Raw genomic sequence first — 27,839 nt, 5'->3', positions numbered from 1 at the left:
ATCTGATGGTGTAGTACACATAGTTATGTGTTATTTTTTTCCTTGCTTGATTTGTCATAGCAGCTTTAGGCTGCCATTGTTCAGTTTCATCTTTGTATCTTCCAGCTTTGTAGAAATTCTCATTTTAGGTAGTTGTGGTAGAATTCTGAAACTATGTTTTTATATAAAGTACTCTGTGAGCAGTGTTTTTTCATGATACTGCTCAATTTTGCCAGCAGATTCTAAGTCATCCTGTGATGTGTTGTTATGGATGAACCTTTCTGATCTTTTGGAGCCTTTTGTCCAGGAAGAGAAACTTGGGTTCTGACTTTTGTGACATATTTCCTTGTAGCTCTTCTGCTGTTTCTGGCTGCCCTAATGGCCATAATAGAGCTAGGAAAAAAAATTAAAACCTTTTTACTATTAGCATCAAAGGAAGTAGCATACTGGCAGACACAGACAGCAATACCTGACAGCATTTCTCAGCTTGTGCCTTTTTAAATTAAGGATTCAAAATATTCGAGCTGTTCCAGCCAGGAATGAGTGGACAAGGTAGAGCAAATGTGAAATGATGTTTGTCTTTTCTAGCATGTGAAATCCATGCATGCCACACTCTTCATAGATCATAAAGTTCTTGATCCTGAGGTGAGTCTACCTTTTGAACTCTGTTTCTATGCAACTATTGGACTCCCATTCAGAGTCATGCCTCAGAACTGCCCTGGCTGGTCCCCTTGTTCCAGTACAGGAAGTTTGCATTGAAAGCTATTTGTCCTGCACAATATTTGGCTTTTCAGTTTTTGTTTTGTACATTTCTTCTCACTGACTTCAGAAACTGAAGTGAAGCATATTTCTGATACATTGCAAAGTTGGTCCTAATATATATACTTTTTAGAGGACATTGTAGCAGTGCAGCTTCAGAGTGGGATAACTCCATGAGCTGCCAAGTTGCAGGTTATGAATTTTACCTGAAATGTACAAGTAATTCCATAGTTTTAAACTCAAATTCTTTCTAAAGCTACTCCTCAGATTACACCAGGGCATGCAGCAAAGCAGAAGGAGGCTTGGCAGTGCTCGAGCCCCTCTGATTGAAAGCTCAAAGCCCTGTCATCTTCCCTCTTTCCTTTGCTTCTCTTCTGTCAAGCAAAAAAACTCACTGTTCTTTTTGGATGATTCCAACAGTATATTCTTGTGAGGAGTAACTTCTGTATCTACTTCCCTCATAAGTGATATAATAGATACTCTAACTGTCCACTGCTGCTTTACTCATTGAGGATTAGTCAGGTGTTGGGACAGAAACCATTACTTTAAAAAAACATGGCAAAAAGGTTTAAAAAAACCTTGCCAAACCTTCTGCTAGAAAAATGCATGGAAATCTTCCTTTGCACAAGCTGCTACTGAAATTCATTCATGTTTACTTGACAGGTGTGCTACTAGCATTGAATAGCTAATAAATGTAAAGTACAAGATGAAGACCTTTAGTTTGCATTACCTTAAATTTAAGACTGCCGTAATAAAGTTAAAATGCCATTTTGTGTTAGCGTTATTTGTTGACATATTACTCATTCTTGAGTAGTTAGAAACATAAACTACTTATGGTTGTTCTCTTGGCAATTGAATATTAGGGCTATTATTATTTCATGCTGTGAAATAAAAACTGCAGATGGATTAGCTGTCTGCCATCCCCTGCAGGTTTTAAAGCCTGGTGATGCTGTAGTGAGTGTAGGAAGAGAAAAATGTGAAATCGAAACCTGGAATGACTAATAATTACAACTTGGTATGTGTGTGAGAGAAGAGGAACAGCTGAGATGTTTTCTATAACACATTGTACTTCTGCTCAAAATTAATTAATTCAGGCAATAAAAAACTTCGTACTTCATCATACAGAAGCTCAAATTAATGAAGATGAGAAAAGATTATGTTGCTGAAAGTGTAGATTAATAGTAATAAAGTAATAATAAAAGATGTGCGTGACGTGCAGGTTACTAAAGCTGAAGGTCAGTCCTCAGCACGGTGTCACCAGTGGAGATGTGACTATAATAAGGATGTTGCTGTGGGCTGGGAAGCCTGGTTTTGCAGTTCTCTCTGCCCTACAAGGAGCTGCATGAATGTACTGGAAGTCTCTCCTGATTGCTGGGGTGTTACATTGAGTCATGGTATTAATTATAGTTCCTGGATGAACTGCTCAGGTCATGGTGCTCAGCTTGTCAAAACATTGGTTCCACATAGTGCAGGCAGATGACTCAGGCAGAATCAAAGGCTGGCATTTGCCATTACTCTGAGGATTCAGTGGAGGATTTTTGGTGGATGTCAGTGACAGATGACATGAACTGAATATTGGTGCTAGGAAACCACTACCCTAAAGAGAAATATGTTACTGCATCATTTTAGAATCATAGAATCATTTAGGCAGTAACAACCTCTTGCGGTTATCAAGTGCAACCAATAACCCATCACGGCCAAGTCCACCTCTAAACTGTGTCCCCAAGTGCCACATCTACATGTCTTTTAAATAGTTTCAGGGATGTTGACTCTACTCCACTTCTCTGGGCAGCCTGTTCCAAATGCTTGACACCCCTTTGCATGGAAAAAAAAAAAATAAATTTAATGTCCACTCTAAATCTCCCTTGATGCAACTTGAGGTTGTTTGTTCTTGTCCTGTCACTTTTTTGGAGCTTGGTGGACTTGATCTTCTCTTTTCAGGCTTGAAGAGATGGTTCTTTTCACAGCGAGTGTCTCAGGGACATTTGATGTGCAGCCCCTAGTATTGAGTGGCTAAGTTTTTTTTATTCTTAAATTGGAAATGAGGATGTGTTATATGAAATGCATCAGTGCAAATGCATCTTTAAATTCTATGGATTTTAAGGAATTTGGATGTAGAATTTGGATACCATAATGAAGTAGGAATGCAGCTGACTAGGCAGGGTGCAAATTTCAAGAATAACCAATAATATGCTGTGTCTCATGCAACACAAAATCATTGGAGTTCATGAGCTTCTTATACATGATACTGTTTGTTTTGTTTTTCCTGTCTGCACAGGATTGAAAGAAACAGTAGTGGGGGAGGAAGAGATGAATGTTTTAAAGGGTATCAAATATCTGTACACAGAAGTCATTACTTGGTTTACACAGAGCATGGCTTCATTTGGTAATAGATGTAACCAGCAGGAAGAAAACACGATACTTTGCTGAACTATTACTTATAACTGAAAATGCTGCAGTTGCATATTGCTCTCCCTTTCTACAAATTCTGTCAGAGGCTGATATTTCACTGTGCCTGAATGACTGATAAACATTGTGTGGGAAGCTGCTGCATACCTGTCTATTCCAGTTATATTTACTTCCTTATGGAGAGGTGGAATGTGAACCTTCTCTGTTTGCGGAGACCAAAGCATTTTTTGGACATGTTTATACTAGAATAAATTTATACTGGAGGATATGAAGCAACTAGAATTGCCTTTTTGTTTGCCCTGTTTAAACTCCCACCACATAAGCTTAATTACACATTTTGAAGTGAAGACTAAAGAATTAAACTTTCAGGAACACTCAGAATTCACCTGATTTTTACTGCAGTGGTTTCAAGATGGTTTTCCATAATTTTTAATAGAAAAAGTAGTTAGAGCAGTGCTGAGCACATGTGAAAATCCTATCTGTAGAATGTGCATTTGAATTATATAAAACTCATACCTTTTTTCAAACTGCCTTTCAGACCAGCTTAACACGGAAAGTATTTTATTGCTTAAGAGATAAACAATTGCAGCAATCAGAACCCAAGAGTGTTTTCAATTTCAATTTTAAAAACCCACAGAAGGTCAACTAGTGCTTTAAAATGTTGGTGCAGAAATCAGAGCAGGGCATTGCAAGCCCACGCGTCTTTTGCAGCCAAACTTCTGTTCTAGGTTGTTCTGTATTTTGCGTGTGAGAGTCACCGCGGAGCATCTGTTAATGCATCACTGAAATGGAACCACTCGTACCCGTGGGGGAGGTAGTGGGATGCGCTGTCCTTACTCATCCCCCGTCCCGATGTTGAGCCTGCCGGCGCTGCAGCGATGTGTCACGGTGGCACAAACAGGTTGCCAAGCAGCAGCTGCTTTTGCCGAGCACCTTGTTTGGAGCCGTGACTGCTCCGCACACGGCTATTTGTGGCACGGAGTGAAATGCTCAGCGGGCTTGGCTGGCCACAGAGCCGTCTCTGTAAGAGTCCCTCTCTGCCCCTGGCAGCCGCCGGTGCGGGCAGCCAGGTTGGAAAGCTGTGCAGAGAAGGCAGCGTGGAGTGAGGCGGCAGTCATCCTTCAGCAGGGATTAGGCAGTGCGCCTATTTTTGCTATTGTTTACCAAAGTCCTTCTGGTAACCGCTGTGGAACACTTCTCCCTCCCTCTTCTACCATTTCCTTGAGCACCTACCCTACCGCCAGTTTTGGTTTCTGATAAGATCCTCAGTGTGCCAAGAGGAGACTGTCTTTCTCTTTCATATCTACCTTTTCTAGTTAAACACTCAACTTCTTTTTTCCCTAACACTGCATCTTTAACAACAGGCTGCTTGCTATGTTTTGTCCCATATCCCAGGGAATGCCCTTGGGAAGCTGCTGCTGCTGCAAAACAACCTCTTACATACTTGTCACTCTCCATGGACAGCTTCACCTCAAAGTAACCTAGAATTCCCTGATGAAAATGCAGTGTATTTTTAACAATGTATTTCAGATCTTGGCAGCATACCTCCTACAAAATGTCAGAAAAGAGAAGGATGGCCAGCTGCTCCGTATTTGTGGATTACCAGACCTCCACAGTAGAAGCTGGGTTTTGCTTCAGTAGCATAAAGGCCCTTTTTAAACTCCTGTCAAGCTCCTTCTTGTTTAATGGAAAAAACTGGGAAACTGGAGAACCAGGCAGCTTCTACTTATTGCACATAAGGAATCCTATGACTTTGAAGGACTTCTTCCTGACAAAAACTAGGAAGATAAAACCAGGCTTTTTGGATGGACATCTTACTGCAATAACTTGCTGTACTACTTGCTTTGCTACAGCCATGCAGAAGACTGCACAGTAGCAAGCTGAAGAAGCAATCAAATGTTTTCTTGTGGATCAAAGAGGGTATGAGGCAGCAGAAGTGGCTTCCAACCACACTGGTCACCTGTGGATTTCAGGTTACTGCAAAATTGTAGTAGTCCACCAGGAGAAAGTCTCTACAGGGCACTTTTGATTTGCAGCAGCATCTTCCCTGGATAATTGTCTGTGATCTGGGACAAAATATAGGAAAAGAGTTGGGAAATTGTTGAAAAAATAGTGATAAGAGGAAGAGATAGGCTGACTTGCTGTTTGTTATCTTGGTAGTTTCATGCACCTTTACTAATCCTGGATGAATCAGCAATTTTAGTCCACTGCAGTCAGTCTCGCTGAAGTTTTTTATACCCACAGAAGCTCAGCACTGACCTGTGCAAGAAGTGTTGGGAAGCAAGACGAAGAAGAAGAGCTGGCATCACTATACCTGCATGTCTGTTTGCAGACACTGCACATTTTCATCACTAATGTTTCAGAGAATGCAGAAATCTTTTATTCCAGGACTGCAGTGGTGCTCTGGCAAGATCTTTGTGCCCTTGGGCTACAATCTGAGCATTGCTTCATCTGCAGCTTGCCCCATGACAGATAAAAATAGGGCTTGAGCTGCAGCCAGGCTGTGTCAGTGGTGAGGGTGCAGCCTCCTTAGCCTGTTAGAGCTTGACTTCTGGTAGCTCTGGCATAGGGTGAATAATCACACCTACAGACAGGCAAATAAGAAGGGTCATGCTGCCCGGGTCCCACCTACACAGGGAAATAGCTTGCCTAGGGCCTTGCTCCTTGTTGAGGGGAAGTGAAGGAAAGACACTGACCAAACCCATTCCACAAATTTGTCAGCAGAAGGAGCAGCGTAGGACTGCGTTGGCTGAGCTGCAGGAAGGTGGCTGCCTGCAAGCTCAGGCCTGCATGGAGGGTGGCATGTGGGCTGCTGTATGCTTGCTGAGCAAGCTGTCCTAGCTGATGGTGAGAGATATGGCCAAAAACCATCACCAACCAGACCCTCTGTGGTAGGTCCTAGGGAAGGTACAGGTATATTAAGAAATTGTAGCCTTGACTGGACATTCTGTCATGTCCTGTGACAGTGCAAGAGGAAATGGTTTCAAGTTGTGCCAGGGGAGGTTTAGATTTAAGATCAGGACAAATTTCTTCACGAAAGCGTTGCCAAACACTGGAACAGACTGCCCAAGGAAGTGTTAGTGTCACCGTCCCTGAAGGTATTTAAAAGATGTGTAGATGTGGCACCTGGGGACATAATTTAGTGGTGAATGTAGCAATATTAGTTTAATGGTTATACTCAGTGGTCTTGAGGTCTTTTCCAATCGAAATTATTGTATTATTCTCTGATCTTAGTTCTAGTTTCTCTGTTTGTTCCTGTTACTTGTCTTCTTGCTGTCCTCTGCTTCCTCATGCCCCCTCACTGACTAGCAGATTCTTCAGCTACCAGTGTGTTGTGTGTCATGAGCACAAAGTGCATGCAGTTCTGCAGTTCAACTGATTGCTAACAAGGCTGAGACAGTTCAACACAAAAGTTAATTACTCAGGAGGGCTTCCCAAAAGCCTTCCTTTTCTGCAGTTAGAAAGTGCTGGAAGCTGAGTATCCCAGATCTGCGACAAGCACTGTGCTTCAAAGAGGGAAAGGTTGAAGGAGTCTGAATTATTAGCTGCAAGTCTTACTTCAGTTAATGTTCTTATGTTGGATAGTTGTTCTACATGCAGCACATCACTGGAAATAAAGCTTTGGTTTTCCTCCTTCATATATTGTCCATTATGGCATGCCTGTCAGTTTTGTTAATGGCCTGAGAAACACAACAGAAATTAAACCATTTGCCTGTACTTACTCCTTGTGTGAAGTACTGACAAGAAGAAAGACACAATAGATAAATTCAATACATATGACTTAGAAGACACAAGTGGAGAATTGAAAGCCGTTTTTACAATGTAATTAACACACTATAGCATTAAAGCAATATTTACCTGGAGTCAGGACTCTTCTGTTCCTGCTTTCCACTATTGGTTTGCCCATGATAAAATATTGTTGGACTGCCTCCACGCCCCCTCAGCAGAAAGAAGGTGCAGCCAAGTTTGGTGGTGAACTTATTTGCTCACATAGGTTACTCACACCACCGCTCTCCTGGGTAGCTTCTGTCAGCAGCCAGCAGCAAAGACCCTTTCCAGCATCCGAGTTTACATGAGGGCCTGGCAGGGGAGTGTTCTCCTCTGTGCACAGCCAGCTCAGTAAATCTCAGCGTGACAGGCTCACAGCCCTGCTGCTGAACTTTTAACTTGAAGCTCTAGCAGGGTGCTGAGTAGCTCCAGCTACATGACACGAGCTGTGAAAGTAAATCACTTTGCTGGGAACAAGGGGAAGTCCAGCATATTGTTTTGCGGACTTTGCCTACAGTTTGCTTGCAGTGTAAGCATAGAATATATACACCTGGGAAGGCAGTGAGAGCGAGATGGACTTCCAGCACAGAACTCAGCCGTTCCCCATCCCAGAGGATGAAGAGGTTGCGTACAAGGTCGCTCCCGATGCTCACAACTCCGCAGGAAATGAAGGCGAGAAACCGGTGTCAAAATTGCAACGTAGGCACAGTGAAATAAAACTCTACAAAGAGTTTTGTGACTTTTATGCAAGATTGTAAGTTTATTCTGTTCAGCTTCGGGGTGTGACTGCAGTGACATTACTGGTGTACTGTACATAATGTGTTTTATTATCTGGGGCTCAGGCTGTGCAAGCTGTTCTCTCATCCAACCTTTGCCACTGTTCTGCTTGAAACATTGCCAGTTGTAACTGTCAAGTAAAATTTGGATTGTTACTTTAAATTTCATCATTAATTGCATCAGAAATTTTTATCAGCAGTAAAAATGGTGTTGGAATTTTTAAAGTAGTCTCTCTGCCTTCAGGTTGTTTGCCAGTTATTCTGGGCAAATGGAAACCGCTTCATTAATTAAGAAGTATTACATACTTCACTAGTTTTACATATATGACGTGTTTCAAAGTGAAGCACTTTTTCCTGTAGAGGGAAACTGTTTTTATTTGGTTTTGAACTTTGTTTCATGTTTTTCTTGGATTATACTTTACGTACAGCAGTGCTTAGCATCCTTAATGCTCGAGCACTGTTGAAGCGATGATGAAAGATCCCAGTTTCTCTTGTGATTATTCTTCATTTAGATTGCTAAGGAGGCTGGAGAAATTGGCTGAGGTTTTTCCCCACAGAAAGCATACACAGTCCATGAAGACCATTGGCGAGCTTTATAGTTGATCACAGTTTATGGGTATAGTCACTGCAGTTTGTCCATAGGTCTGTCTGTTATGTATGGGTTAGACCATCCTGCATCCGATCTTCATGTGAAATTTGCCTGCTCATTCCACTGTGAGGGCAGTGGATATTTGGATTGCAGTTGCTGTTTTCCTCATCTGCAAAGATCGAGAGAGAAAAAAAAAAGTGACAGCTAATAATAACATGTCAGATGTGACCTTGTGTAGGGCTCTTCTGTGAGACAGTGTAAGAAATAGATAAAACACATTCCATTTTGAACCACGTGCTAGGTGTTTGCTTGCTCCCTTGGATGGTGTGCAAGGAATGCATTCAGTTCCTATTGAACATGGTGGGAGCCCAGAGGTCTTATCCCCTTGAAGGGATAAGAAAGAAGGCTTGGCATCTTGCAGGGGACTGTGGGCTCTGCACTTACAGGCACAGCATGATAGCTGTATCAAAATGTGTGCATGCATGCACATGTGTTTCAAATAATGTCACTTGTCTAATAACCTTCCAGATAAATTTTGAGTCAGTGGTTTTGTCAGCTGACATCACATTGTAATGAAATTAGACCATTGCCCTAAATTTGCTCTCTGCTACCACATGGTATTAGGGCAGTGGGATGATCCTGAAAGCCGGAGCTTTGAGAGTCTAGATATGAGTGACAAAATGTTTGCAAAGGAAAACTCAAAAGAGCCTTTTTCTGGCTTTAATTAACTGAAACACATCTGTACTGTCTTCTGCAGCTACCACATTGCCATTTTTTTGGTCCTGTGCCTTTGAGAAGCAACCAAGGTTGCTGTTTCAATATTTCTTTGCATCTCCGGCATGGGTTTGCCAGCTTGTGTTGGCTTGTGTGTGGGTTGCAGTGGGGCAGCCGGAGCATTCCCATCCTCCCCCTGGGCCCTGGAGTGAGCTGGCACATGATGAGCTGACCTCCCTGAGATAAACCTTAACAAACCAATCAAAAATCCCATGACTTCAAATTAAATTTGTAAAATTACTTCAAGCTATGCAGAGCTCATATAAAGAATAATTATTTAACTACTCTGTTTTTCATTAATATCTGCCAGACTAGATCCTGCACACTCTATCACATTTTTTATTTGGAGCTCTGAACTAATGCCATTATATATATGTATATTTTAGAACTTATATATGTATATATTAGAATTGGTTTGCAATAAATTGTTATATTTTCCTGCATGATTCCAGTCCTCCATCATTAATATTTGCCCTTGTTTTCTGTAATTTTAATGTATATCATAATTTTTATAGTACTTTGAATTGCCTGTCTTTTTTCATCATAAAAAGCCTGTAAATGTGTCTGTAGTGACAACGTTTCTCTTTGGGGTTTTCAATTAATTAGAGAATATCACAGGGATTTTGTTTCTAAAGAAATCAGGGAGCAGGGAGAAGTGGTAGCTTTATTTCCAAGGAGATGCCGCAAGCCATGAAGTTCATTGAAAAACTTGTCTTGAGCAGCTTAGCATTAGGTTGATGCAGTTTGGCCTGGTGATGGGGGGGAAGACCCACAGCCAGTGTTGTTGTGTATTTAGGCTAATTTTCTGTTAATTTTCTTTTTTTTTCAATGACAGCAACATGGCGAACGCTCTTGCAAACGCCATCTGCGAGCGCTGCAGGGGGGGCTTTGCTCCTGCCGAGAAAATTGTCAACAGCAATGGTGAGCTGTACCACGAGCAGTGCTTCGTCTGCGCGCAGTGCTTTCAGCAGTTCCCTGAGGGGCTCTTCTATGAGGTAAGCGGGGCAGAGGACCCCTCCTGTCCCCGTGCCCCCTCCTGAGCCTTCCTTATCATAGCAAAAGTAGCTACAGGCAGGTGGATAGCTTGGAAAGTCCCATGGGAGGATCTGGGCTCTGAAAGAGTATGCCCAGGAAAGGGAGAAAAAAACCAGGAGGATATCAATGGATATAATGTTCTTTAAATGTGGACCTTAATGTTATCAGTGCTGAGAGAAAAATTCCTGGAGGTCTTTTTCTCAGTGCAAATTTTTTCCCTGAAACTTATGAATCTGATGTATCATACCAGAAATACATAGGAAACATACTTCTTAGAGGAGAAAGTCATATAGAGGGAAATCCCAGCATCCTGTGGTCCATAGGAGGTTTATCACTGAGTTGAGTGAGTCCAGTTTGGCATTGGAAAAGAGATGATCTGTATGTGTGCATGCTGATGCAAACCAGACCAGTGTAAGATCGACTCTTAAGTTAAACAGTCCAGAGCATTCGAAATCACCAGTTCTTAACACATTTTCAGGGGTTAAAACCTGATCTTATTCATATTTCTCAGCTCCAGGTTGATTTACTTCAGCTTAGGGAGGGTATTTTGGAATAGGTTTAATTTTCTGTTTCCCTCTCATGGTAATTCAGAATGTGACTCACCACCAAGTGGCTTTAGTGAAAGCTCTAGACTGGTTCATAAAATTCGAACTGATTAGTATAGGGAACAATAGATGGTGTGAGACAGGGAGTTACTGTCAGAGAGATAAGGTCCTGCTCGAGTAGTTTACAGTCCATCTTAGGGTAGCAGTTACAGGATTTGTGTCATATGATGATCTGAAAAGGAAAATGAGCAGAGTATAAAAGGAGTAATTCTGTGCTCTCACATACAGGTGTCATCCTTTGGTACGAGCACAATAGTTATCTTCCACAGGAGCATTTCTAATTTTACAGAGCCGTGGTAATGAGAAGAGGCTGAGGGAGGAGTGTGGATTGCGAAAGAGACTGGCTAAGGGGATTTGCTTTTTCTCACCTTGTTTGAGGATCAAAAGGCTCCAGAGATAGTGTTACACAAATTGTAGTAAATTAGCCTCTAGTGTTCCATAAGACATCAAAAGGTGAGCTGCGAGGCAGAATTAATTAAATAGAAACAAAAGAACACCCCCCTAGATACTTAACAAGTTGCATTACAATTGTTAATATATACTGAGCTGACTCTGTAAAGAGTCCATCCTGACATGTTAAGACCTGAGGCAAATGTGAAATGATATGAACATTTCAAAATTAAAATATTTGTAATTATGTTAGTAAAATTGTCTAAAACCAATAAAATTTATTTTCTCTAAATAATGAATACTTTATTCATTCTTTTTCTGACTCAAAAAGCAATGAGTCATTCCAAGGACCTCTTTCAGAAAGTTGAATGGTCCTTAAAGGTAAAGATTTGGGAAATCATGCCCTAGGCAGCCTGTATTTTCTAGAGAAGACTACTGCAGAAAGAAAGACCTACTTTTGGATGTAGTTCAGGAATGTTACAATCTCTCTGTGTTGCTCATGGCTGGTCATACCTGATTCTCCGTGGCAGAGGCAAGTATCCTAGTGGTGCTTTGATATTCTGGATGTAGGCATTTTGCTTCCTACTGCTACCTTGTTAACATTCATATTCATGATGATTGGTCTTTGAGTGCTCTCTTACTGAAACACGAATTGAAATAACACTGTGTGCTAAACATGTTTTGGCTAATGTTGCTAGGGTTTTTTTTCAGGCTGGGTAGCCTGAGAAATGTTACATAGGAAGTGGAAAATTTCAGTTAAGGATAGACACTTCTTGCCACAATTATTACAGAGGTAAAATAATGTTGGATAGGCTGAGGGTGCTGGGCCTGTTCAGACTCAAGAGACGACTGAGAGGGAACCTCATCAATGTATATAATTATCTGAAGGGAGGGTGTCAGAGGGGAAAGCCAGGCTCTGCTTGGTAGTGCCAAGCAATAGGACAAGAGGCAACAGGCAGAAACTGATGCACAGGAAGTTCCACCTGATCATGGGGAAGAACTTCTTTACTGTGCACTGGTACAGGTTGCCCGGAGAGGTTGTGAAGTCTCCCTCACTCAAGATTCTTAAGAATCATCTGGCTGCAATTCTGTGCAGTGTGTTCTAGGATGACCTTGTTTGAAGAGGGAGGTTGGACCAGATGACCCCACCTCCAACCTGGCCCATTCTGTGAAGGAAGGAAAGCCCTGAGCAGGTAGAAGGTGGGCTTAGGTTGGTGAGTGCTCAGGAGTGGCTGACAGTGCTCAGAGGACTTGAGATAATCTATCACTATCAAAAACTGTGGCTGGAGAAGAGGGGCAGAAAGGACATCTTCCTCAGACTGGCTTAATACAGTCTTTGAGAAGATGGATGTGTTTGGAGGTGTGGCCAGGTAATGTGTTTTTCTGAGCAGGTTCCTGTGGGTAAACACAGGTATTGTTGGTTGCCCAGCATGAGCTTGTGTTTACTCTGTGCCTGGTTTAGCTAAGCTAGTATTTCTTGGAAATGATTTCCAGCTCTTAGCAATTAGGAAGGCAAATACTGTTCCCCTGCCTATTGCAAGCCTTGCAGGGTTCCCCCGGTTAGTCATTAAGCTTCTTATCACACTTGCTGTCAGACACTGCCATGATAAGCCTTCATGCTGTGTTCCACAGGTGGGGGTGGAACTGGCCAGGTCTCCTGTGCTGCAGGACTTATCTCTGGGCTGCCTTCACGCACCCCCATCAGCACAGCTCGCTGTGTGTGGCACTGGAGCCAAGTCACTCACAGGCACCAGTGATACCCATCCACTGCTTAGAGTCTGCACAGCATAGCAGGGGTTTTGTGGATGTCCTCTTGAGCCTGTGTTAGAAATGATAGTTTGGATTCCTGAGACCTGCACGCCTGATGTGGCACAGAAACTGTGGGTACAGTGTATTTGATTTGTGTTCCAGTTTGCTCAGTAACATCATTTCATCAGGTTTTTTTAATACATTCAGTCGAAACAAAAATTAGCACAAGCCCATTCCAGTAGAGTTCTCTGTTCTTTGCTGTTAGGTGTGAAGTGGTAGCAATTCTGGTCTGCTTCTACTCTGCCACCTGGAAGGTGTGTATTCCCTAGAGGTGCTATTGTAGAGTTTGTCTACAGGTAGCAGTGCACAGTCCTATACTAATAGCAGAACAGATGGTCATGTTTGTTTTTGTTCGCGAGTGTTTTCTTAAAATGGTTTTTACCAACAGCTGCCTTAGAGAAACAACCTCTAAAGTCTCTGTTTTTGTGCGTGACTTTCCACTTAAGTTAGCTAAAAACATGTGGGTAAGCTGGAGGTTATTTCACAGTGAGATGTTTTATGCAGAGCCATTTACCTCATGGGCCTTCAGCATACAAAAGTGAAATGCTTGCTTCTAAACTATGTACTGTCAGATTTGTTACAGAAGCTCAAGGCTTTCTGTGATAATAACTGCTGGGTCATCCACAAAGGGCAGCACAAAGGAGCAGAGGTTGAAAATAGAAACAAGACTGAATGGAAAACAGCCTGCCTGACGCAAACAAAGAGGGGAAGAAAACCTGTTTGGTCTGTTCAGATGAACATGTGGTGGCTTTGAAATCCAAGCAAACCTAAGCATCCTCCACTGGACCACCTGTTTAAACAGAAGAGGAAGCTTTCAATTTTTTTTCAGATTGGAAAGGATTTTATCATGCAGGAAGCAAGCACAATTCACAATGAATGAGTAATTTCCATTACTCCTTGAGAAAGTAATAGCCCTGTACCTCTCAATTATTACTTTTTTTAAAAGCCGAAATGAAAAAGTAATCTGTTTTAGAGTATTACACTGGAAAACACTTGATAAATTTCTGACAGAGACTTCTGAAAAGGTCTGTACTGAGTTAATGTCTTTCTGTTCCTAATAGGTGCAATTCATGTTTGGCACAGGAATTTTCTAACCATAAGTATCTAGTGAAATGTTTTATTAGATCCCCATCCTGCCAGTTGCAAAAGTATTTATAATATTTACATTGTATTAGATCTTTGTCATTTCATATTATACAATAGGTGATCTTGTACCACATTTCTGTATTTGCTGTCCATGCACAAAACCTTACTTTCCGGGTAGTATTTTATACTGCTCACTTGGTTTTGTCTTAGGCTCAGTGAAAAGAAAGGAGTGAGATTTCCTGTTGTCCTCCTTGTTCCATTGTTTAAACTGAGACATTCAAATCCAAACATTTAATGGCATACCTAATATTGTCCACCTGGTTTTGACATGCTCATTGGCATTTGTGTCTAATAATAATGGTGCCTGAAGGTATCTAAACATTTCCCTTCATTTCAGCACATATTTGCCTACATGTTTTTACATATTCTTTGGCTAAGCTACTAATGCAGTGCTGTTGAGTCTTTTTATTCCATATGGGTTTTTTTTTTCCAATGTCAGCTTGAACTGTAGCTGAACTTACATAAGCTGTGATAAAATTCAAATCCCTTAGAAGCAATTTAACTTCATTAATGTAGTGAACTCTGCTCTTTAATATTTGGACTTGATTCTTAAGGGTCTTTCCCAACCTAAATGATTTTATGATTCTATGAAATAAGCATCATGAAGGAAAAGGCTTATTTCTCTTCATGTTTTGGCTGAACTGCTCCATAAATTACAAAGATTTCTGCCCCTGGGTGTTCTTCCTACACCAACCTCCACCCATTGGTATGCTGGGTCATTCTGGCAGGATATGTAGAATGAGGAAGACATCAAATAGGTTTGGGAAAAATGCTTCTCCCCTCCTGCTGGCCAAGGCTGTTTGTTAGCTAATTTCCTGCTCAGAATGTGTTTGGTTGCTTCAGTTTCAGTAGTCTGTCAAAATTCAGATGTCTCTTGTGATGTAAATGGGTGACAGAAAATGCACTCTCAGCAGTACTGGAGAAATGGTGTGCTATTAGCACTACATGCTAACTAGTAGGTGAATTAAGGTGGGTGGATGTACTACCTACCACATGTAGCTCATGGTCTGGTTGTTTTTGCTCAGCCCCTCATGTTTTACTACCTAATTGTATCTGGAAACACACCAGGCTGTTACAGCATTTATGTTAAGTGCAAGTTCCTCATCCGTCTTTCTATTTGCAGTTTGAAGGGAGGAAGTACTGTGAACATGATTTTCAAATGCTTTTTGCCCCTTGCTGCCATCAATGTGGTAAGTTTAAAGGTGAAAAACTTCACACTGATCACAAATGGGAGTGTCGCTGGGGGAAGATGCTGCCCTTGTATCTGTTTCCTGGGAGGTGCTTATGTTCAGCTGAGCATCTGTACTTCAGGAATGAGCTAGACTTCAGAGAAACTGGGGAGTTGCTTTTTCTAAAGGTCATAAACCAGTAGGATTTAAAAATAAAAAATTTTAATAAATAATTTTTTACTAAAATTCTTTTAGTAAATAATTCAGCTGTTGAGCCGATGATCCAATGAACCATTGCTAAATTGACCATTGACCATTCATAAACTCCTGATTGTATATACCATTATATATAATACTCCTGATTATTTATATCTGTATTTATATATGTGCTGACATTTGTCCTTTCTCATGTAGCTGAAACCATGCAACAAGACTTTGTCATCTGCTTTGACTCTTGTCAAACCCACCTGTGCTGTCCTACTTCACAGAACCTGAGACAATATTCATCATCTAGTGTTATAATCAAGTGATGGTCAGCTGGGCCCCCGCTGATTTTTTTGAAACAAATACCTTTCAGGCTTCAGTGTCTAATGTCCATCCTACATGATACTGAGGACTGCTTTTTATTTGCCACTGTTGATTTAGATGCTTGTGCATCTGCTGCACTGTAATCACTTGCATGTTTTCTTTTTCCCCCGTGTGTGACGCATTTTGCTGGGCCAGAGCTGGGAGGTTATTATTTGACTATTCCCTAAACTGTTCTGGAAATCCTTGTGTTTCTTTGGCACCTTTGGCAAGGTGCTAAAGCTTTAATTTATCTCAGTGAGGCCTTTCCTTTTGTGGAGGGAGGTGTTGAACAGCAAGGGAGAGGGAAGCAGGTGCTATGGAACTATGAATTTAAGGCTGCAGATTTGAACAAGTAGAGGAAGAGGAAGAAATGGGTTGGTGGCAATTTGTGAGGAGCTATGCTGCCTATCTCTAGGATTTCTCCTGCACAGTTGACACAGCTCTACCTTCTCCAGTCCTCTCTCCTGTTATTGCCAGCTCCTTTAAAACCTCATCAAGGTCCCTGCCCAGAGCTGGGCTTTTGCACTGCTTGTATTTAATAAACACGGATGAAGTTAATGGGGCTGTTGTCAATGATGAGGCCTTGAGCATTCCTGACATGTCTGGAGTCCATTGGATTTGTTCTTGCAAAGCCATGACTTCATGGGAAAGCGACAGAGTCACATGCTGGATATTGTTGTCCACACCGTTACCTGCCTGATCGCTCCCCTTTGGCAGCTCTTGGAGTTGTTCCCCAAAGCCAGAGCTCAGTCTCTGACAGCACTGGGAAGCTGAGCTCCCAACACATTTTGCACTGCTCAGAACCCCTGGCTACACTGCCCAGCACGAGAACAATTAAGTCACGTGTGATGGACATCACTCCACTGCCTGTGCAGTACAGTCACACTGCATGCAAAACACTGGTTCTTACACTGGTTTTTTTAATGCCTTATGGGGCAGCACTCCTTGTGGTAGGTCAGAAGTTGTGTGTGTTGGATTTACTGTTCTGCAGCTTCACTGCACCTTTGCATTTGGACTCCATGGTAGTTTTTTTGCAGGATGTTCACAGCCACCCAAGCTCAGTTCTGTTGTGCCTTGAGTATAGAATACATTCAAGGCTTGGTCCTAGTGGAGTTGAAACCTCTGCTATGTATGTGGCAAGTTAACATTGTCATACTCTTAAAGAAAAGAAGGAGAAAAATTCTTTGGACACAAGAAAGCCCTTATTATATTAAGTACTCCATAAATTTCTTAACAGCTTGAGAACAGATCAGAAAAACCAGTGAAGGGACCAAAATAGGTTTATTGCAGAGAGAAGGTGGAGTGGGCATGTAGAAGGACTTGTACGTTAATAGCAGAAGTCCTATATCAGCAAAAACATTTTCTTTTAGCCCATAACCAAAAACAACAAACAGCCCCAAATTTCCAGGGTTTGGAATCAGAACTGGGATATTAAAAGCAATGTGTCAGATTTTGGGATAAGGAAAGGAATGATGATTGTAGTCATTGTAGTGATTCATTTGTGAGTTACTTTTAAGTTTGTCTAGTATGGTGTTTTACATCCTGGTGTTGTGTTTCTTACAGGTGAGTTCATTATTGGTCGTGTTATTAAAGCCATGAACAATAGCTGGCATCCAGAGTGCTTCTGCTGTGATATCTGCCAAGCAGTATTGGCTGATATTGGATTTGTCAAGAATGCTGGCAGGTAAATCTCCACCCTCCTTCTGTTAACTGATCATAAATTAATGAACTAATAGTGGGACTGAGAAGTTTTGGTTCCTGAGGCTTTCCAGCTTAAATGGAGCAATTGAAGTATTTTCTGTGGTATGGTCTAATCATGCATCACAAAACTACAGGATCTTAAAATACTGACATTTTGACTGCTTCGACACCAAGTTTCATAGTAAACATTTTCTTTACCCAGTGACCTTTTGGGGTCATTGTAATATGTAATAACAGAGAAAACTTTCAAATACAGAAGCATTTTATTTTTTTTTATAAAAATGTTTACTTTCTTTTTCCAACTTGGTTCTCCAATTTTGGTCTAGTTTGGCACCATATTTAATAATAATTGCTTAATGTTCAGTAGGACCCTTCAGAGTAGGATATTTTTGCCAGCTATGATCAAAAGAATGTTTTACAAGTTGATTATGTGGCCACTGGCTTCTTATGTGTAATACAATATACAGAATTATCTGCAGAAGTAGGACCTGTGTGCTCATACGTCTTCTAATCTAAATTTTTAAGATTTTGAAAATAAAATGTTCATCAACGAGAATCTATAAGAAACATTGTTTTCTGTGTTTCATAAGGTTTAACTCAGCTGAAGAAATTGTATTTCTGTGGTGGCAGAAAAATTGAATGATCACCCTGAACTTGGGCAATCATTGTGGTGCTTTGAACTTGGTTTGCCCTAGCAAGGAAGTTGTTTCAACAAGGCTCAAAAAAGAACTGATTGAAATGAGGTTCTGAGAGATTTTTGGTTTAGATTTTGCACTGTAGTACCTGGTAGCAATACTTACCTCTCTTTTTTTTATGCCGTTTCAGACATCTCTGCCGTCCTTGCCATAACAAGGAAAAAGCCAGAGGCCTGGGAAAGTACATTTGCCAGAAGTGTCATGCTATTATTGATGAACAGCCTCTCATATTCAAAAATGATCCTTATCACCCTGATCATTTCAACTGTGCAAACTGCGGGTAACCTGAGTTCTGCAAAGGGAAACAGGATAATGCTGGGCTTATTTGCTTCGTCAATTTAAAGTGGAAACTTCTCCTGTACATCTGACAAGAGGGGGTGGGGTTTGGATGTCTTGTGGCCAGATGTGTGTTACTGCTTTTGGCTTGTGGGTTCAAACAACAGCTGACCTGCTGGGGAATAAAGAAAGATTCACTCTGCAGAACAAAGCAGTACCTTACAAAATACGAAGTATTGACACAGATACCATTTCTGTGGTAGTGAAATGACAGCTCACCATTCTGCTAGGAGGAGAAGTGGTTCTTTTTTGTTGCTTGAATTACTATCTTGCCTATGGTTTTTTTTTAGTTCAATGGCATCCAAACTTTGTTCTCTCTTTTTAAAACCGGTCTTTTTTAGAAGCCTTCTCCCATCTCATTTTATCATCTTCTGCAACTGCAGCACATGAAACTGCACATTTCTACATCCTGCACTGATGCAGAGGTATAGGATGAGCATTGGAGCATGGAGCAATGTAGGGCATAGCATAGATTCTTAATTTATTTCTGCTGCAAAGGAAGCTACTATTTCAGTGCCACAGCAAAGGCTGATTTGAATAACAGTATGTAGAGTTATATCAGTGGCAACCAGTTGAGAGTATTTGTGATTGCAGTCACTTTTAAGGTTTAGCTGTTCTTAGTATCTAACCATGCAAGTTACTAAAAAGTGGAGTTTATAAGATTCTGCAATGGGAAATGAATAAGCCTAGCTCATGTGGGTCTGTAGTTCTCTTTCTCTGAAGTTTGATACAAGGAAAATGTAACTAGATATAGAGGACTACATTTTACTTTCAGTTGCAGTTATGCAAATCTAAAATAAACTGGTGATAAGTGCCAGAATGTAAACCAAACATGTGCAGCTTTCACACACAGATTTGTGCTGCTAAAGCAGAATGACAATAGCTCAGTAGCTGTTTCCAGAGAGACTCGGTGCACCTTGCTTTGCAGCCTGTTCTCAGCTTACTGAGACCAGGGGTGAACTGTGTTGAATTGTGTTATATTTGATGCTGCTGCATTATTATTTGTAGTATAAATATAATTTCTGAAGCATTTTTGAGCACCTTCATTCATGCTCTCAATTCATTAACTTCTGAACAGGAAGGAACTTACTGCTGACGCTCGTGAGCTGAAAGGAGAACTCTACTGCTTACCCTGCCATGACAAAATGGGTGTCCCCATCTGTGGGGCATGTAGGAGACCAATTGAAGGCCGTGTGGTGAATGCTATGGGCAAACAATGGCATGTGGAGGTAAACATCAGATGCTAAACCATCGCTCTTACAAATGTAAACCTTAGCATATTTATCTGTGATTTTTCTGTTCAATTTCAATGAAAGGATTCTCAAAGTTTGCAGCAATGATTATAAATGCCTTCTCCAAATCCCTCTTCAACCTTATTGGGGCTGATCTTCCACCGTGACTAGTTACTTGTCACCTTACAGAGAGCTTTGACTGTGAAACTAAAATAAATAATTCAAAGGAAGCCCAGCGAGGTCCTTACAAAATAAAATTTCAGAACTCAAAGCAGTACATGTGGAAAAGCAGTCAAATCTGTGACAAACATGTTACTAGGCATCATAATACCCCTAGGTACATATTTCTTTAACAGTTCATGTGAGAATTCATATTTCAAGGCCACATACAAGATTTAGTTCCACATCTTCCATTTTAATTAGATAACTTGTTTATTCCTTCTGTTGTTTTGAAAGCCTCCTCTAGGAAATGCTTTCTTCACAAGGGTATAATTATAATGCAGATTATTTAATAACTCTTAATTCTGTTTATTGATAAAAATGCAGAATCCATTGCTTGATTTTGTTTTGTAACTTTTGGATTGAAATGTTGAAGACATTAAAAGAAATATTATTTTAATGGTCTAAATATAGAAACAGAAGTTTTAACTCTGCTTTTCAAGATGGCTTAGTAGATTTCAGCCATGTTTAAGTAGTGGACATGGTTATTTTGCTTTCCAGAAAAAAATAATGTTACTTCCAAAAGATAAAAAATTTTATTGTTATTTTCTTTGTAGCATTTTGTTTGTGCAAAATGTGAAAAACCATTCCTGGGCCATCGTCATTATGAGAGAAAAGGCCTGGCATATTGTGAAACCCACTACAATCAGGTAAGGTTGCATATTTTTTAAAATGGCATTAATTGGTAAACTCACAAATTGGTTTTATTAGACAGAGATGGAAAACCATGGACATTCTTCTGTTTTGTTAAAGGCACCTCTGGGTGTAATGGCAATTAGCATAGGTTCTGTTGCAGTTAATTTATACAGGTTTCTCTATTCATCTGTGTGGCATTAAAAAAAAAAAACAAACCTGCAGGTATTTCACAAAGGCTGGCCAGGACAATGAGTATCAAGTTGTTCTTCAAGCTTATTGGTACTTAAGTAGAGCTGTTACATGGCTTTGACGTGTCTGTGGATCAGAGCAGCTAATGACAACTAATCTCTCCTAAGAAGTTAAAGAAGATTTGCCACTCACTAACTGTTTGGAGGCCTCAGTGAGTGGGTGGGTTTCCCTGCCGCTGCTGCTCTAAGGCACTGTGTGTTGATGTATGCTGTTGCTCAGTCATTAGGCTGATAAAAGACTTCCAAGACTAAATTTGTCAGAAGACACCCTCTAGTGACCACTTGCATTTATGTAGAAGTTACATGTGGCAGCACCACCCCTCTCCAGACGCCCTTGGATGGGGAGTCCACCCCATCAACAGGGCACAGACATATTTTTCTTTGGAAGCCATCTGTGTCATGTCACATTCACCTCCCTTGCCTACATAAATACACGAGGAGGGGTTACACCTGGGAGTTGTATGGCATCTGCTAATTACAGATGGATTCTTAATTGGTCATTAGTGATGAAGGGCAGATGATTGGTGCTGGTACACTTGCAGACTGTAAATGCTGTGACGTTTGTAGTAATAGTGTTGCAGCTGGGATGGGCCAGACAAGAGCTGTATGTAGAGTGGATGTCTTTTCCAAGGTTAACTACTACAGGTAGAAAAGATACATTAAGGTTTTAGCACTTCTTGTTATATATTGTGGACAAATGTTAAGCCTGGAAAAATGTTTTTTTTTTTGTCTGAATTTTTTTTTTTTTTAATAAAGATAAAATTTTGTTACAGTAACGCATTGTTTTAGTCATGCATGTTAGTCCAAATGTTACATTTTTCTGGTTAGTAACCATATGTACATGACACCAACTGCTGTATTTCAAATCTTCCATATTAGAGAAATCTTGAAACAAAACAAAATCATACTTACAGAGAATCAAAGGTAGATAAATGTTTTCATCTTTAATATTATCAAGACTTGTTGTGATGAGGTGATGCAAAATGTACTTGGAAAACCAAACCAGACTTGCCAGCATTTTCTTTATTTCACTGGAACAAACAGGAAAGTGATTGTGCCCATCAGCTGAAACATAGTTGTTTTGCTAGTTTGATAAGTTACCTTCAATAAAATCATTATATTAAAAATTTATTACTTCTCTTTCCTCTTCAGCTGTTTGGTGATGTTTGTTTCCATTGCAACCGTGTGATTGAAGGAGATGGTAAGCACTTTTCTGTTTCCTTAAGGTTCCTTTTTGATGGAAGTTCTCTTTAGAAGTGAAAGTAAGGGGGAAGCAGCCCAGTTTTCATTAAAACAAAACCAGATGTTCTCTTGACCAGAAATTAAATTAGAGTGGATTAGTCAGAGACCAAATGATAGGAAAACCTGACATCATATCATGATGGTAGAAGACCACCCCATGGCCAAAGAAAACTGTGAAACCCCTTAGTGACATGCAGAGGCCAGGGATGCTGGAAGATGCTTAGAAGTCACTTCCTGCCACACCACCTTCAAAAAAGAACACATGCAAGGGTAAGAAGGAGCATACAGGCATCTCCACAAATGAATTTGTGGATCATGAGACAAAATTGAAAAAATATTTAGATACTGAAAGGCATAGGTGGGCATTGTTAGGAATTTTTTTAAAAATGCCTTGTTCCCGATATGTCTCTTTGAATCCTGGAGATATTTACCTATTTCAAGCAACTGTCTTTTGAAAATCTAGGCTTATGATAATGTCACAAAACCAGGAATGATCATACTTGGAAATATATGTCCTGTAAAGGCAGAACTACAAGTAATTTGTTGGTTTTGTTATTGTTTGATTGGGTTTTTTAGGAGAAGGAGGTGGGTTTGAGGGTTGTTTTTTGGGGTTTTTTTGATAACTAGCTCTGATAAAATGCCAAAAGCAAATTATTCTACCTGAAATAATGTGACATTATGTACCTATTTACCCCATCCAAAGTAAGCACTATGTTAGCCTCATCTAAGCCAAAGGCATTAGCAAAGTAGGAGGAACCTTCTAACATTCAAAAAGAGACATAAAATAGTTTACAGTCATGTAACTACAGGGTAAGACATACATTCTGTAGATGTGCTTTCCCTACATTTTCTGGACTGCACTGTGCCTTCAGAATGACAATACAAAATGTTTTAGAGGAAAGAGTCCTCATTTTCAGGAAAATTTTACAGGAATGAGCAGAAATTGAACTTTTCTGATAACTACATCTCTGTATGATTCTCATCTTTCACCATATATTCTGACACCAATATTGTAAGTTTTGGTCTCTGAACTGAAAATAATACAGTATACACTAATTTCTTTATTTTCAGTGTATGTCTTCAATTACATTTCTTCTTTCATTTCTGCACACAAATTTTGAGTCAGCTGTCACAAATTTGGTATCCAGTATTTTTCTCTGTTGGGTGAAACAAATATCTGTAGCAGCAGTTTTTCAGGAGGGTGTCTATGGCTGCATTACTGAGGTTGCTTGGGAGCAAAGAACTTCACCTGCCTAGTATTATTCTGGAAAGCAGTGGAATAACTGTGTATCTGTGAACATGCTTGCCCAATAGTGCAGGAAAAACCCTCTGTATGACAATATTTTGGTTCTCCTTGTTGTTGACAAAATACTGTGAGAAAAACATTGAGAGATCAAGTGAGAAAAACATTTATAAGTAAAATATTGTCCCACTTCCTCTAACTTAGGAAAATATTGGCAGGGCAAACTGGAAAGCTGTACTGTAAGAGAGAAAGAACAGGAACCTACAGAACAAAAAGGATATAGTTACTTTCTCTTCAAAGCCAAGAATAAAGAGAGTCCATTTTTTTTTCACCTTGGTAGTGCTGATTTACCAGAAGTGTCTGGCTGCTGGCTTTACATTATTTTCTTCAGATGGGCAAATGCAACTGTTGATTGCAGTGCAGTCTGAACTGGATCTGAGAAATGAAACTGTATGAAAACATAAACACAATTGTGCTGGATTGCTCTTCAGCTGGAAGCATTTCCTGATTAAGTTGGAACCTGGCCTCACAGAACCATTGCTGAGATCAGCTGGATATGAGATGAAGTGGAAGCGAAAAATAGGAGGCAGAAATAGGTTAAGCTGGTCTTGCCCCAGGGACAGCTGTATCAATGCTTCACAGTCCTGCTCCTTACACTCTAAAATGTGCCTCGCCAGTCTGGCCATGTTATTATGGTCCTTAATACTTGATATGAGAATCAATGAGTGATCTTCACACCTCATGAATATGTAAACTTAAAATTTTTGTAATAATTTTTTTTTTCCATTGGTAAGGCTAATGATTTTTTTTTCCCATCTCCCTAGTTGTGTCTGCTCTGAATAAGGCATGGTGTGTGAACTGTTTCGCTTGTTCAACTTGCAACACTAAGTTAACCCTCAAGTAAGTTTATGGATAAGTGTGATGTCTTCACCACATATCAGCAGTTCTCTTCAAAGTGTAGATGTTGCTATAGTGTAGCTGTTACTGTATGAAAAACATGTAAGCAGCATCGAGGGAATAAGTGTCTCTTCCTCTTGCTCCACTTAGTACTTTCCATCTCTTTCCACTGTTTCTTCAGGTCTTCCTTCAGTTAATCTTCCTAACTCTTCTCCTTTCCCATCCTTTATTTTTTCTTGTTTAACTCTAAAGGGATAAGTTTGTTGAAATTGATCTAAAACCTGTCTGCAAACACTGTTATGAGAAAATGCCAGATGAATTTAAGCGACGACTTGCCAAACGGGAACGTGACGCAAAGGATAAAGAGAAGCAGAAAAAGAAAAAGCCAATCTGTTTGTAAACTTCTTTTCCTTCTCATGGCCACCTCTGCTCCTTTCTTCTGTGGTTAGTCCTAAGGATGGTTTTTTTTGCACTTTTGCATGAATTTATGGCAGTCAAAACCAAAACATCTTTCACGCAGCTGCAACTTGAAATACTAACTTGTTATTCCATTATCTTATGTTTAGTCTACAATTAGATTTGAAAGGCTTTCTAAATTACACGGTTAATAAACATGAGCTTTTGGGTACAATCTGCATAACTTGCTCAACAGGGTGTTGTAATCACTGTCTGCAGTGTATAGAACTTGTAACTTAATGTATTTGTATAAATTGGGGGGTTAATTTTTTGCTTGTGCACATTTAATAGGAGATTTTTAAAAAAAAAAAATTTCACTATTTCATCTGCTAAAACTTTGTCTGTTTCTTTTGCTTTGTTGTTTTAGGAATAAATTTGTTGAGTTTGATATGAAGCCTGTCTGCAAAAAATGTTACGAGAAGTTTCCCCTAGAGTTGAAGAAAAGACTGAAGAAATTAGCTGAAACTTTGGGAAGGAAGTAAAGACTTCATCTGCTCTCCTCTTCATTGTGAAAATCTTATAGATACTACTTGTGGGGTAGGGGGGAGTTGCTGCTTTGAGGCTGCAGTCAGACAACAGATGCTGATGCATGCCTTTTATCAACCCAACATATATTAAGATTCTCTCTTCTCTATACATGTATGCTTACCTGTTGACAAACAGACCATACTTCCAAAATAAATACCAGCTCACTTGAAAGGTTTCTGACCAATAATGCCATTGTACCGATGCAGGTGGCCCATTCTGCACACTAATTCTCTGTGGAACTCTTCAGAGAGAGAAAATTTGCTTCTGCACACAAACTTTGCAAATGTGCCCAACTTTAGGGATGTGTATTGTCATTTATGTTAGTGAAAATATTAACCTTCATATTAAGCATGCAGACAAAACTCACCCAGCTCAAGTGATTTGGGCAGGAAACCAGTACACTTTGCCTCATGGAAAAATTCACACTTGGATTTCAGGCCAAGTCACCTCATTAAGGAGCCTTATTTGAGATGGTTTGGAAACGATCAGATTTCTAAATACATCCACTGTACAGATGACATACATAAAGTGATAAAAATGACAAATTATGCTTATATGATGAATGTTTCTACATCAGGCTTAGCATGAGATACTTATATAAAAAATGTATTCCTATTGCAAGAAACGAGCATACTCAGAACTACTTGAATTTTGCTATATTCCACTTAAAATAACACATTAACTTCTATATATGCTTTTGCATTCTATTTACTTTTTGTGCCTTATTCTGCTGGACCATACATAACAGTATACCATTAAATATATATAGTTTTATATTTTATTTCATATTTTTATGCAAAAACTATTATAGAAGGTATTTTCAAAAGATAACATACTTTGCCTTAATTATACAGGATGCAAGAAGTATTTTATTTGAAATGTGAACATCTGCATTTAAAATCTAGCTTCTAGACCTCATTGATTTTCAGAACAATACTGAAAATGCGTATTTCAATTAACTGGCAATATTACTTTTACACCTCTGTGTGTAAATATGCAAGGATTGATCCTGCTAGGATCTACTTCTTTAGCCATCCTCAAGGACTGAGCTTACAAATAATAAAAATTCTTTATAACATACATTTAATTGTTTTATACTATTGAGTTTTGTCCATGCAAATTTGTTTTTATTTTTTCCTTTGTTATAGAAAATACAGCTACTTAGGTCTTCTTCATGGTACGAAGTATGCAAACATTTTTTTTTTACTTTTGTACATTAGTGACTTAAACAGATTTTCTGTAATTATGTAACAGGAAGTAAAATTTTCTTTCCTGTTTATGAAAAATTAGTTACTTTAAAACATCTGCTTTCCTGTGTCATCAATAAAGGCCATGTTATTAAACCTTGTATTGCCTCTCTGAAATAAATGCTTGAGATGGGTGGGAAAGCAGTAAGGCTCTCTTGGGTCCCTGAGCTTTTACCCGTGACTATGTAAATACTTCCTTATTATCCTAATTTAAAGGAGACATATGCCTTTCCTAAAGTTTTATGTTTGTATGTAGTTCTAAGGTTCATAAAAGAAACCACAGTTTGTTTCATAAAGAATAGCTTGATTCTTCTGGATATTTTGTGAATTGGCACAGGCACTAGGTTTTCCTAAAGAATCTTGTCTGAGTGTAAAACATATACCCTCCTGTTAACTTTTTCTCTCCTGTTTTCACTGTAATGAAATTGTCATTCCAAACTTTCAGTTTATTGCTAGGTATGGCATTTTTTGGCTATTTCATCCTACATAATCATTGAATGCCATAGCATTCATAAATGTAGTCAGTCCCTGACCCTGCTGAAGACTATACAAGCTTAAAATGTCCTCAAAAATTGTTTACTTAACAATTTATAGTAGCTAGTAGGCTACTAGCACAGTAGCCCTGTTGGAATTTTGGACTGTGCCGTGCATTCAGTAGACTACACACACTCTTGCTTCCTCCTGCAGTTATAACTAACTTCTAGGTTTTCATGTTACACTGACTGTACATCTCCTCCTTCAGCCTGCGTGCCCAGCCTTACTGCTTAGAGTTGGGAAGGGTCACTAGCCCCAAAGCTGAATGACAAGACCTGGCTCATATCCACATTGCTCAGGGTTATATCCATCTGCAGCACAGTGACCTCAGATTTTCTCTGGACTCTGGTGGCCCTTGGGGCCTGGCACAGGCTGGGTTTTTCCGTTTCCAAGTTCCTGATGGTGAATGCTGTGCTACTGTTCACCAAGGCAGCACCTTCTGTTTCATGAACTCTAGTGTGTGTATGTCAGACCCCACGATGTAGCACTCAAAGCATCTGAGGGTACTTGAGGGTTCAAAGCCTGATGAAGTATGGAAAAATGTTGGATGGAAGGGACCACTAGAGATCAGCTAGCCCAGCCATCTGCTCAGAGTGGGTCTAACTTCAGAGTTGCATCAGTACAGAAGGTCTTGCTTGGCCAAACTGAGAACATGCAAGGAGATTTCACAGAGCTTTTTGTGGATGTTCCAGTGTGTTCCAGTATGGTCCAGTGCTTCATCACCCTCGTGGTGAAAATATTATTACTGGAGTCCTATCTCAAGTGGAGTGTTCCCCAAATCCATACTGCTCTCTTGGGAACGTTGTCATGAACTGTCATTAGTATAATACCCCTGCACATGGTCATGAAG

The 27,839-nt window shown here is 40.0% G+C and overlaps 1 protein-coding gene across 5 annotated transcripts in view; it reads left to right on the top strand.

Annotated features, from left to right (window-relative positions):
* LIMS1 (LIM zinc finger domain containing 1) overlaps positions 1-26,551 on the top strand; it is a 40,401-nt gene extending 13,850 nt beyond the window's left edge. For 3 of the 5 annotated variants that reach the window (XM_041468471.1, XM_041468470.1, XM_041468469.1), the window contains exons 2-11: positions 9,890-10,049; positions 15,163-15,229; positions 17,339-17,459; positions 18,302-18,451; positions 19,586-19,736; positions 20,516-20,608; positions 21,995-22,043; positions 24,152-24,227; positions 24,477-24,668; positions 25,048-26,551. In XM_041468471.1, coding sequence (XP_041324405.1) covers positions 9,894-10,049; positions 15,163-15,229; positions 17,339-17,459; positions 18,302-18,451; positions 19,586-19,736; positions 20,516-20,608; positions 21,995-22,043; positions 24,152-24,227; positions 24,477-24,624 — 1,011 coding nt within the window. In that variant the 5' untranslated portion in view covers positions 9,890-9,893 and the 3' untranslated portion in view covers positions 24,625-24,668; positions 25,048-26,551. Of the gene's footprint in view, positions 1-7,236; positions 7,670-9,889; positions 10,050-15,162; positions 15,230-17,338; positions 17,460-18,301; positions 18,452-19,585; positions 19,737-20,515; positions 20,609-21,994; positions 22,044-24,151; positions 24,228-24,476; positions 24,669-25,047 lie in introns of those variants that run through there. The other 2 variants (XM_041468467.1, XM_041468468.1) reach the window with 2 other exon arrangements.
* Positions 26,552-27,839: the final 1,288 nt, after the last annotated feature.

Source organism: Pyrgilauda ruficollis, unplaced genomic scaffold (assembly GCF_017590135.1).
Source record: "Pyrgilauda ruficollis isolate IOZ18807 unplaced genomic scaffold, ASM1759013v1 scaffold22, whole genome shotgun sequence".
NCBI lineage: Eukaryota > Metazoa > Chordata > Aves > Passeriformes > Passeridae > Pyrgilauda > Pyrgilauda ruficollis.
This window is presented reverse-complemented; position numbering and strand designations above follow the sequence as displayed.